Source organism: Elgaria multicarinata, chromosome 3 (genome assembly GCF_023053635.1).
Source record: "Elgaria multicarinata webbii isolate HBS135686 ecotype San Diego chromosome 3, rElgMul1.1.pri, whole genome shotgun sequence".
NCBI classification, from domain to species: Eukaryota; Metazoa; Chordata; class Lepidosauria; order Squamata; family Anguidae; genus Elgaria; species Elgaria multicarinata.
The window spans coordinates 20,253,004-20,265,218 of record NC_086173.1 but is presented as its reverse complement, the minus strand read 5'-3'; the positions used below and the strand labels follow the sequence as shown (position 1 = coordinate 20,265,218).

General features: G+C 45.7%; 1 protein-coding gene across 1 annotated transcript in view; it reads left to right on the top strand.

Moving 5' to 3' along the window:
* The window catches only part of PTPN18 (protein tyrosine phosphatase non-receptor type 18), a 60,182-nt gene that overhangs the window by 27,895 nt on the left and 20,072 nt on the right, over nucleotides 1-12,215 (top strand). Inside the window, exons 2-9 of the mRNA XM_063119549.1 lie at nucleotides 1,430-1,538; nucleotides 3,230-3,306; nucleotides 5,250-5,345; nucleotides 6,628-6,666; nucleotides 6,838-6,906; nucleotides 8,371-8,433; nucleotides 10,176-10,318; nucleotides 10,766-10,832. Of these exons, the coding sequence (XP_062975619.1) occupies nucleotides 1,430-1,538; nucleotides 3,230-3,306; nucleotides 5,250-5,345; nucleotides 6,628-6,666; nucleotides 6,838-6,906; nucleotides 8,371-8,433; nucleotides 10,176-10,318; nucleotides 10,766-10,832 (663 nt within the window). The remainder of the gene's footprint in view (nucleotides 1-1,429; nucleotides 1,539-3,229; nucleotides 3,307-5,249; nucleotides 5,346-6,627; nucleotides 6,667-6,837; nucleotides 6,907-8,370; nucleotides 8,434-10,175; nucleotides 10,319-10,765; nucleotides 10,833-12,215) is intronic.

Below are 12,215 nucleotides of genomic sequence, written 5' to 3'. Positions count from 1 at the left end.
CTCTTTGCCCCTCCCCTCAATATTTTTTTTCTGGTACCACTACTACCGTATTTCTTTGATTGTAAGACGCCATCGAATCTAAGGCGCACACTAATTTCAGTGCCACCAACAGGGAAAAAAAGCTTTGATTCGAAGAAAAAATAAATTTCTCCAATCAGCCAGCAAAGCAATTTTATGGTACATACACGCAGCAGAGGGGGAGAGGAACAGGGAGTGAGTGAGACACAGACACACGCGCGTGCACCCACACGCACATGCATAGAGGCAGGTTACATGAATGGGAAGCAGGAACCAATCGTCCCCTGCCTGGGAACGGACAGCCACACATGCATTCAAAAGCTGGTCTGCACCATTCACACGGACAGGAGGGGGTGGGCGGGCGAGCCCAACCAGCGCTGCTCAGGTGATTCTTCCGCTTCCCATCTCCTTAACAGAGGCGAGGCCGAGCTCTTTGGAAGCTCGCTGATGTGCCGGAGCTGGGGTCCCTCCCAGCCGGCTCCCGGCGGCAACGTTTGAGATGCTCCGAGACGTTGCCCCTCTCCCCCCCTTCTCTCTCCACTCCCTTCTCTCTCGCTCGCTCTTCACCCCCTTCCCTCTTTCCCCGCCTGTCACGCTGCAGACTCGACAAATGTAATTACCGTATTTCTTCGATTCTAAGGCGCCATCGAATCTAAGGTGCACCCAATTTTTAGAGCTGTTACTTTAGGGGAAAAAGTGCGTCTTAGAATCGAAGAAATACGGTATGTCAGAACCAGTAGTTCTTATTTGGGAAACTGTAGCAAAGAGAAAGGAGGCAGCCAGGAGATGGAATAAGGTGAATACCGGCAGTTCTCCGGAAGACTATTGAGCATAAATCCTGCACTCTTACTGGGGCTTCTTCTTCTGGAGTATTTGTGGGATTACAATATAATGCAGGTCCCCCCCTTTTTTTTTCTTGGCCATTTGATTTGTGGGCAAGTTATATATGTTCCATTTAAACAGCCAGTTCATGGCACTGCCATATTACAGGATTTCAGAAATGTCCCACCTCTTTGATATATTATATATATTACTGCATTTTCAGTGAGTTAAACAATGGAGGAATGAAGCTTAAAAACAATGGGAGAGGCACCAGAGGTTGACAACGTTGTGAAAAGGACTTGCAAACTTCCATGTTTAACCAACGAGTGCACAATAAAAGCCTCTTGTGAAGAACTCTAATGTTCAGTTCCTGGAAACAGGCAACTTCCTCCAGCAATACTGTACCCAAAAGTCTTCATCACTCACTGCTGCCTCTAAAAAAACCCCTAAAACCTAATAAATCCTTGAGTTCGTTGTGTTTTGATTTTCTCTTATTGTCAGTCACCATGGAAGCCAGTGGTCTGGCAGAAAAAGCAGCATATAAAGGTTTTCAATAAAGAAGTTAATACATGTCCATGTCTCTTCGCAGGAAATCAAGGCTCGGGCTGTAGCATTCCGGCAACAGCAGGGCTTTTCCACAGAGGCTGGGGGCCACAAGGAGAATATCAAGAAGAACCGTTATAAAGACATCTTGCCATGTGAGTTGGCAGTCTGGCATAGGAAAAGAAAAACACCACTCCCTTCCCAAGGCCAGGTTCAATCTTGGCATCTGTGGCCTGGGGAGCAGTTCTCTCCTTCTTCACACTGACTTCCTCCTTCATGGAACAAGCTATACTACCACATTCTTCTGCTTTGGCCCTTCCACCCTATGGGTGTCTTGACTTGCATCCATCTGTTGCTCACCTGCAAAGTATCTGGCTAGAGTTACCAGGGGAGAGTCTACACTAGAGCTCCTTTTTGTGACTTCCAGATATTTTGGACCATAGCTCCCATCAGCCCCAGCCAGCATGGCCAATAGTCAGGGATGATGGGCGCTGTATCTAAGACATCTGGGCCTAATCTACACCAAGCAGGATATTGCACTATGAAAGTGGTATATAAAAGGCAGGAGCCACACTACTGCTTTATAGCAGTATTGAAGTGCACTGACAACTGTTGGGGCCCATTGACACATGCCATATACTGCTTCATAGTACTATATCCTGCTTAGTGTGGCTCCTCCCTTTTATATACCACTTTCATAGTGCAATATCCTGCTTGGTGTAGATTAGGCCCTGGAGGGCACCAGATTAAAGAAGGCTGCCTGGAGGGTGGACAGATCAGAGGTGTTGTTGCAAAGTTATCAAGAGAACAAATACTTTATTTGTCTCATAGGGCATGGCTAGACAAGGGGGGTTGAGGGGGATGATCTCATGATTTTATGATCCCCCTCATCTACACGCAGTGCACGATGTCCCAGGAGGAAGAGGATGTTGTGCCCGCCATTTTGTTTGTTTTTTAATCGGAGAGGAGTGCAGGAGCACTCCTGTGCAAACTGTTTTTTTAAGAAGAAGAAAAACTTGCCCTCCCACCCCCCTACAATGGGCACAAAGCTCCTGAGGAGCTCCGTGCCCAGTTCCTAGCTCCTCATGGTTACTCGCGAGGAGCCAGGACAAAACCGTGACGGCGGGCCACACGTCCCGCGGTCTTGGGATCATCCCGAGACAATGGGGAAAAGTGGGAAAGGATATGGCGATATCCGGGGGCAAGGGAGGGATCATCCCTCCCTGCTCCCAAGATGCCCTGTGCGTCATGTGGATGCACAGGGACAATTCCAGAACAATCCCTGGGATATCGCCTGGTCTAGCCATGGCCCTAGGTAGATCTGTCCTGCTTTTTCTAGACAACCTAATTGTTCCAGGAAGTTGAATATATATCAAACAAGGCTGTCCCATACGTCCACTTTGGCAACACCTGCTGAGTAATGCTCACAGCAGAGATGTTTCCCAGGATACGTTCTATCCAATTCAGAGGGCAAATTGCTGGGTCAGCCCTTTAAAAAACTATGTCCCTGGGCACAACCAAGCCATGGGATTCAAATAGCATAACTGGTCCAGTCATTGGAATGGACACTAGGTTAGACAGCAGTGTTGATGCTAGGTCTCTATCCAAGGATGGGCAGAAAGTAGATCTCCAGATGTTTTGGACTCCAGCTGCCAGCATTCCTGACAGTTGGCCATGCTGGCAGGGACTTCTGGGTGTTGAGGTCTGAAACTTTAGGAGATCTACCTTGTGCCCAACATGCTCTGAACCACACAACTCCTGCTTAAAGAGGTAGAAAACATTCCACAATTTTGGTCCTTCTCCGCATCCTCCGTGTCACTAACTCTCAGTTGTCTACTTCTTACAGATGACCAGACCAGAGTTGTTCTGAACTTAAGGGCAGAAGAAGGCCAAGCAGATTATATCAATGCCAACTTCATTCAGGTAACAGACGTCTGATAACCATCACCATACAGTCACATCATTAGAGAAACATTCCCAAAACATATGATAGCAGGGGCACTGGCATATCATTATTCCAAATCAGAATTGGAGGCACTATTCACTCTTACACAGTCCAAATGGTTTACTTTTGGAGTGTGAAAGGGTAAGAATGGCCTGCCCTCAAAGAACCATATACACCCACAATGTCACTGCATGAGTCAGTGACCCAGATGTACATTATGATTGAAAGGAGACAATCCAGAGCGATGGATCATGCAGAAATACAATCCGCAACTCATTCTGACAGTGAGAGTTTTTGCTGCATCTTTGTATTAGAAGTGCTTGTAGGTGCCAGCACTCACCTGCGGAGGCTAACTGGAAGGAGGCCAGACCTACGCAGTAAATCATTCAGAGATCCAGCAGGCAACCTCTTTGGAAGATAGGTACTTTGGTCTCACAGCAGCCTTTTACGGTTTATTTATATTTCTCAAGGCAAACCAGCAGTTCCCTCATGTTATACAAAGACGCCCTAGTGGCACACAGTTTGGGAACTGCTACATAAAAGCGTTTTAAAGTCTCTTCCTACAATCCGTAAATTCCCAGATTACATTTTTACAATACACTTCTAGTCTCCATGATTTCAGAAAAGATTTTGACAGTGTAATGGCAAACTATTCTAAAGGCTCAGGAGCCATGAGACAAATACCAAAGCAAATCCCAAATTAATAAATTATTTTTAAAATTATTTTGAGTTCTGAGGGCCTTACATGTTACAGTAATAGCATGGCTCACAGCCACGTTGGAGAATTAAAAACATTTTATACTAGGGGGAGTGATTTCCATGGGGATCACAGGGCATGTGAAGGGAAGAGTTAACCCTTCCCTCACCAGGCACAATTCCATTGAAAATCATGCACACACACACACACACCATGCTGCAATTAGGGAGGGGGAGCTCCCATTTCCCCCTGTCACTAATTGCAGCATGGGGGACAATTTTTGTTGAGATAACTGGGGAGGGAAGGGTTAACACACACACACACACACACACGCACACCAGTTCTGATGGAAATCTTTTCTCCCATACCTAGGATTAATTTTTTTTAAATCCTTTGATGTAGCTGTAAACCATGCTATTAAAGATCCACCCACCTGCACTAACTTAAATCTTCCACATTTGGGAATATGAATGTTACAGAAGTTGACAATGTTTATTTATTTATTTATTTACAATATTTATATACCACTCCCCATTCAAAATTTTGGAGCAGTGTACAAGATAAAATAAAATAAAAACAGAATAAAACACCTTAAAATAGATTTTTAAAAGAAGCAAAATGAAAAGTGAAATATGAACCGTGTATGTATGCCAGCTATAGTTTAGCACAGACTATGCTGCTTACAATAACAAACAAATTATGCTAATAAAGTACAAATAAAATATGTGGATTATCTAAAAGCCTTTGGTTTATGCTAGTCTTGAACCAATCCCATCCCAGCATTCCTTTGTATGAGGAATTTCCCAAGTTTATCTAGGGTGACCATATGAAAATGAGGACAGGGCTCCTGTATCTTTAACAGTTGCATAGAAAAGGGAATTTCAGCAGGTATCATTTCTATATATGGAGAACCTGGTGAAATCCCCTCTTCATCACAACAGTTAAAGCTGCAGGAGCTATACTAGAGCGATCAGATTTAAAAGAGGGCAGGGCACCTGCAGCTTTAACTGTTGTGATGAAGAGGAAATTTCACCAGGTTCTCCATATATACAAATGAAATTCCCTTTTCAATACAACTGTTAAAGATACAGGAGCCCTGTCCTCCTTTTCATATGGTCACCCTATCATCAGCAGTCATGCAGTTCTCCAGCACAGCTGTAGGGGGTGCTATTCAGCACAGTGCAGGGTGTTGACTGGTATTTGCCATTGTCTTCCTCCTCCCAGGGTGTGGATAACAGAAGATGCTACATTGCAACCCAGGGGCCTCTTCCGCACACAGTGCTTGACTTCTGGCGTATGGTTTGGCAATACAGGGTGAAGGTGAGTTGTATAGCCGGATTGCAGGTGGAGTTCTTGGATTTTAAGGCAAGCTGGGAGGAGGGAAATTGGGTTTAGTAGATTGCAACAGATCCTCTTTCATCTCGGCATCAGGAAATACCAAACCAAAGTGGTGAGTGTCAGCAGAAATGGAGCTGCTGAGAAACGGGAGGCATCAGGATAGTCATGGGAACCCCAAGGTTTGAAGAAGCACCAAAAAAAAAATATTTTAAAAGATGTAAGGGTCAACCCCAAGGCCCCCACAGTCAGTTGGAAAAGAAAACGGGTAAACTAGTGTTTGTGGGGGGATGCAATGCTTTGCTTCACCCCTTAAATTTTACAGCAGCCTTCCCAGGCCTGGTAGTCTCAATATGGGTTGGACTACAGCTCCCATCTTTCCCAGCCAGCATGGGAATTGTAGTCTAATGCATCAGGAGGGCACCAGGTTGGGAAAGGCTGGCTTACAGCATCCTCAAAGACGTCACTTCTAGTTGGCACCCTGAGAAGCACTCCTTTTCAAAGGGTGATGATACACTGCAGCAATTTGTTGCAGTTTCCCCTTGTTTGATGATTGACAGGCATGCTTAATCTCTACAGAAAAGTTGGGTTATCATCAGCGGCAGGGAACAGACTCAGCCCCCACTCCGTTTGTGTCCCCCAGTGACCTCTTTACTTCCTTCCATATATACGTGAATGGCTCCCTACATGAAAGTTTTAAGTGCTGCAGTTAGAGTTAAGGTCCAAATAAAGCAAAGCCTTTGCCCGTCTCCCACCACTCATTTGAGGTCTCCACTGAGAATGGCTCTGGAAAGAATCCTTGCAATTGGCAGTATCCAACAGTATAGTTCCACAAGCCCAAATAGCACTAGCAGAGCTCTGCCGAATCTTTCCATTGCGCATTGCACTTGCACAAGCAGTTGCACCAGTGTAATACACAATCCCTTGGCAACTGCTTGTGCAACCACATTTGTGAAAATGTAACTTTAGCTGGGTTCTCCTCTTGTGCATAGTTTGGAACCTAGTTTCTGCCACTCTAAGGCCCTTTCTACACCTAAGGATTATCCTAGGAAAATAGAGGGATCGTCCCTGCCTGCTCCTGGGAGCCCCTGTGTGTCATTTGCATGCACAGGGATGATCCTGGGGCCATCCCTGGAAAAAAGGCAGGTGTAGAAACGGCCTAAGGTGGCCTTTTTGCTAGCCCATAGTTATAAGGATGTATGTCTGCGATCAGTGATACATGGCGCATGGTTTTGTCCCTCCCTTTTATGGTGTTCTCTCATTACAGGTGATTGTCATGGCTTGCCGGGAGGTGGAAATGGGCAAGGTGAGACCTAGCAAAGGAGTGATGGTGTCCGGAGGCAGGCAAGCCTCCTTGTGCCACTCATCCTGGTCTTGTGGTTTCAATGAGGGAAGTACCACCACCACCACCACCATCATCATCATCATCATCATCCCAGAATCTTAGCTAACATCCTTTGCTTTGCTTTTTCCCCAGAAAAAGTGTGAGCGCTACTGGCCTTTGGCGGAGGAAGCTTTACACTTTGGGCCTTTTTCTGTGGCGCAGGTGAGGTGGTTACACACAGTGGTGTGGTGGTATATTTTGAATTGCAGGTACTCATCATAGCAGTCCCCATAGCTACGCTCCCAAGGAGAGTCCAAAAGTGCAGGCAGCTGTGTTGATCCATATCACTGTGTGTGTGTGTGTGTGTGGTGTTGGTGTTATATATGTCTTTTGTAAAGCTAGTGAGTCTCAGGGTGCAATCTTATTGTTTACACCCTCGATCCTTCCGAACTCAGAAGCTTACGAGCATCCAGTGCAGGACAGGAGCATCAGCAGAGGTTATCTTTTCCTCCCTGCTCTGCATTTTCACTAGATGGACTTTTTTGCCCATCTGGGTGGGATGGTTTGGAAGGGGAGGGAAGGAGGCTAGAGAGGCCTTGGGATAGCTCAAATCCCGCCCCCTCCAGTTTCTTCCCTTCCTTGCCCATGGGAACGCCCCCTTTACCCCCTCTTCAACTTCAAGTTCCCAACTCTGGGAGGCAGCCAGAGCTCTGTTTCTGACCACAGATCTGGGAATCCAAAGTATCTTATGCCCCCACCCCTCAGACAAGGGCCCGGCCCCCCACAGATCTGGAGCCAGTTCATAGCACTGACCAACCTATCCATCATGAGTTGTTCTCATCCATTCTAAGAGCCCAGTTAGTTAGTGGCCATCACTATTTCTCGTGTCAGCAGATGCCATAATATCCTTGTGTGGACAAGTGTTTCCTTTGGCCTGTTCTGAACCGACTTCCTCTCAAGTTAATTGCGACTTCATCTTCAGTTGAGTTCATCGATTTGCAAGAGTGTTAAGAAGGCGCTCTCTCAGGTATCCTGGTCCCAAGATGTTTAGGGCTTTGTACGCTAGTGGCAAAACCTTAAAGCCGGCCTGGTAGCCAATAGGCAGACAGTGCAATTCCCTCAGCAAAGGAGTTATACTCTATGCTGAAAAGAGGTAGCTCCTGGCAATAGCCAGGCTGCTGCATTCTGTACTAGCTCCAGCTTCCGGAGCAGCCTTAAGGGCAGCCCCACATAGAGCACGTTGCAGTAATTCATGTGTACATTTCGACAATGCCAAGCAATAATCAAATCCAGCTCCTCTAGAGGGCAAGCACCAGGTTGGGAAAAGTTGACATGAATCAATGCCATGCTGTGTAGATCAGGAATGGGGAACGTGTGTGGCCCACCAGCTGTTGTTGGACTGCAACTCCCATGATCCCTCACCATTGGCTATGCTGGCTAGGGCTGATGGGACTTGCAGTCCAACATCTGGAGGACCTTATGTTCCCCCACCCACCCTTGGAGTTAAATGCTGCCTCCAAGCACGAGGGTAATAATTTGCCTGCACAACTTCTATGCTGCTGTTCCACAATTGCACCTGCATCATGGCTGGGTGGCATAATTGGAGGAACGGGACATCTCCTGACACCTCAGATGTAGAAGTGATTTTGAGCGGAACGGTGGCCTGTTTTCTTGTCTCTGCTTCAGGTCAAGGAACAGCAGCTCAATCCAGATGTCGTTCTGCGGATGCTGACTTTGACATTTCAGCAGGTAAAGATTGTAAAGGAAGCACGCCCCAGCAAAGCTGGCCTTTCCACTGGATTTTGCACAGATCCCCAGAACATACGCACACAGCTCACAATTTGGAGGTTTAAGACCAATTTTATTTCAGGATAAGTGGTAGGTTACATGGGATTAGCATACTAAAAACTATAAAACATGCATATATATAAGAACCCAGAAAAAGCAAGCTAGAAACTAAGTTACAACTCATACATCACCCAGCCTTGGAGTCAGCTCAACCCCCCTTTCCAAGAATAGCCTTTATAGTTTCTTTTTCTTACTCCTTCCCCCCTCCCCTTGGCTTTCCATACAAAGATCTTTCACACCTCCGCCTGAGATGTTAATTTTCTCTCAAGGCCAGCCGGACCTGGCCCCAAGCGGTTCCTGGATGCGCCAGAACGCCCCCATGCAGCTGGCCGCTTATCTCCCAGTTCCTAGGAACCATAATAAAATTTAACATATTAAAAGACGAACCATTCCCAGTACCATTCACCCATCCCTTACAAAGATATCAAATGTTTTTCTGTTTTATACTTGTGTGCAATAATAATAATAATAATAATAACAACAACAACAACAATAATAATAATTTATTTATTTATTACCCACCTCTCCTGCTGGATCAAGGCAGGGTACAACACTTTGTGCTTGTATTGTGATGGCCTGGCTATAAACAATAAAAACTTGAGAGATATTAAACCTGGGGCATGGCTAGTTGGGGCGATATCCCAGGGATTGTCCCGGAATCGTCCCTGTGCATTCACATGACGCAAAGGGCATCCTGGGAGCAGGGAGTGATGATCCCTCCCTTTCCCCGGTATATTAATTTTGATTTTTCCCGCGGTCTCGGGATGATCCCGAGACTGCAGGACATGTGGCCCGCTGTTGCAGTTTTGTCCCGGCTCCTTGCAAGTAACCTCAGGAGCTCTGTGCCCATCAGGGGTAGGGAGGAGGGAGCGCAAGGGTTTTTTTTCTCTTTAAAACACTTTTACATTTTGCACACAAGCGCTCGTGTGCTCTTCTCGAATTAAAACAAAAAACAAAATGGAAGGCACAGTTGGGAGAGAGGAGGGGGAAAAAAAGAAGCAAATTCAGGCACTAGATTCTTAGTTGCAAAGTTCACCAACTGCCTCATTTCCCTCTCCCTCTACTAGCCTCATACAGATCAAGGCAGGATGGAGGGATGGTTGACTGCCGGTTCCTTTCCCTGCACCAGTTGGTAGCAGGAGGGAGGGGGCTTAATGATTATAAAGCATGTAAAACTTTCCAAGTGTTGTACAAATACTAAAAGATAAGATTGTGCCAATCTAATAGAAATGATACAAGAGGAAAAATTGATGAGGAGGGAAGAGGAACACAAGCATTGGAGTAGCAGCTTCTTCTCTGGCTGTCTTGGTTGGAGTCATGCTATTCAATAGGCATGAAACCAACACAGTTTAAATTTCTGGTTTCACAAAGGTGTTTGCAAACTTGACATTTGAAAATCTGCTTTCTCACTTTGGTTCGTAATCAAATGTCAAACCTTCCCTGAGAAGTATGTACTTTTGATTTGCCTCTTCTAAAACTTGTCCTGGCTGAGCGACAATATTCAGATGGCACAAACAGTGCAAAAGCAGCCCAGAGGTGGTTTGCGGCATCTTCTCTGCTGAATGTGGGTGCTCTGTAGGGATGAAATGGCCCAGACAGCGGCATCAGTGGAACAATGTTGATTGCTGCCTTTCTCATCCTAGGAGGAACGTGTTATTTCCCATTTCCAGTATGTAGCTTGGCCAGATCGGGGCATCCCAGACACCTATGGCTACTTCCTTGACATGATTGAGCAAGTGAGATGTAAGCAGGGTGAGGACACCGTACCCATCTGTGTGCATTGCAGGTAGGGGGCACTCTAGGAGCAAAGACCTATAGATAACTGAGCAAATGTGGCACTCATGTGATGAGAAGACAGGTCCTCTTATGAGTCAGTAGCTTGTTAAAGGAAGCAATCATAATAAGTAGGAATAAATGGACAGTTCTCACAATGGAAGGAGGCATGAAGTGGGGTTCCCCAAAGATCTGTATTTTAACTTGTCCATAAATGTTCTAGAGTTAGGGATGAGTAGTGAGGTGGCTGTGTTTAGAGTGGTAGTGACAAAAAGGGACAGCAAAGAACTCCAAAAGAGTCTCTTCTAAGCTGAGTGATTGGGCAACAAAGGGCCAAAACAGAGAAAGAAATATTCCCATTTCCCGTGCAATCCCTGGCCCAGTCATATTTGAAAGATCTCAGCTATTTTGCAGATAGAACATCTCTCATCACCTTCTCCTGTCCGCCTCTTCTCTGCAGTGCTGGCTGTGGCCGGACAGGTGTGATCTGTACACTGGAATACATACGGCAGCTACTGCTCAAACAGGTATTTGCAGCCTTCTAGGCAAGTTGGGTCTGAGCTAAGGAAGAAGGGGAAGAATGGTCTTGTGGGTGAATTTGGTTTGTCTTTGTGTCTGTCTGTCTTGTTTCTTCCGGTTTGTTTATATTTATTTATTTATTTATTTAGAATATTTATATACCGCTCCTCATTGAAAAAATTTCGGAGCGGTGTACAAGGTAAAATGAAAATAAAAACAGAATAAAACAGTTAAAACAAAATTTTAAAAGAAGCAAAACAACAACACAGAAATCCAAGGCTGCATGTTAAAGAAAGGCTTCTTGGAATAAAGATGTTTTCAGGAGGCGCCGAAAGGAGTACAAGGTTGGAGCCTGTCTGACCTCCAGAGGCAGGGAATTCCACAGGAGGGGCGCCACCACGCTGAAGGCTCTTCCCCTGGTGGATTCCAATTGGAGGATGGATCTAGGTGGAACCACCAGGAGCAGGCCCTCGGATGACCTCAGTGACCGGGCAGGTTGGTAAGGGAGAAGGCGCTCTCTCAGGTATCCTGGTCCCAAGTTGTTTATATGAAGAACTGTGAGGACAAGCAAGCATGTAGGACTTTTGGTTTGGCTACAACTCCCATCACAGCCAAAGGAGGGATCATGGGAGTTGTAGGCCAAAACACCTGGAGGGCCACATGTTGCCCACCCCGATGTAGAATCTAGCACAGCTTTCCCCAAGCTGTTGTCCTCCAGATTTGTTAGACTTCAATTTCCACCATCTCCAGCCACCATGATCGATGGCCCTGCTGGCTGGGGTTGATGGGATCTCCACACAGGCTATTTGTGAAAGACAAATCCTGAACTCAAGGATAAGCTGTGGGAATAAAAGAAATCCTTTATGCACTAATGGTCATCAGGATGTGGTCTGGGGCAATGTTAAACTGCTGTTTAATTCTCCCCACCCCTGTATTTCTTTTTTGTTAGGCCTTAGGATGATTGTTTAATATTGGTGGATTGTGTAATCTAAATGTATATTTATTTATGTGAGGTCTTTAGACTGCCTCAATGACTACTTACAACTTTGTTAGGATTTGTAATAAGTGAATTATTGAAAAATGTTATATTACTGCAGTGGGGGGTGTCTGATATTGCTATAAGCCACTTTGAGGAAAAGTGGCTTACAAATAAACATGATGATGATGATGATGATGATGATGATGATGATGATGATGATGATGACGACGGAAGAGGAGGAGGCTGAGGAGGAGGTCCTGAGTTTTAGGACATAGTTTGGCTCTGGGTTTTGGGACAAAAGTGCTTCTCAAAGAGAACTGTGGCAGCCCAATCCCATTCCCCCCTCTCATCAAGATATTTTTAGTTCCCAGGAAACCTCCTTGTTTCCCATAACCTCTGCTTCTTAGCCTGT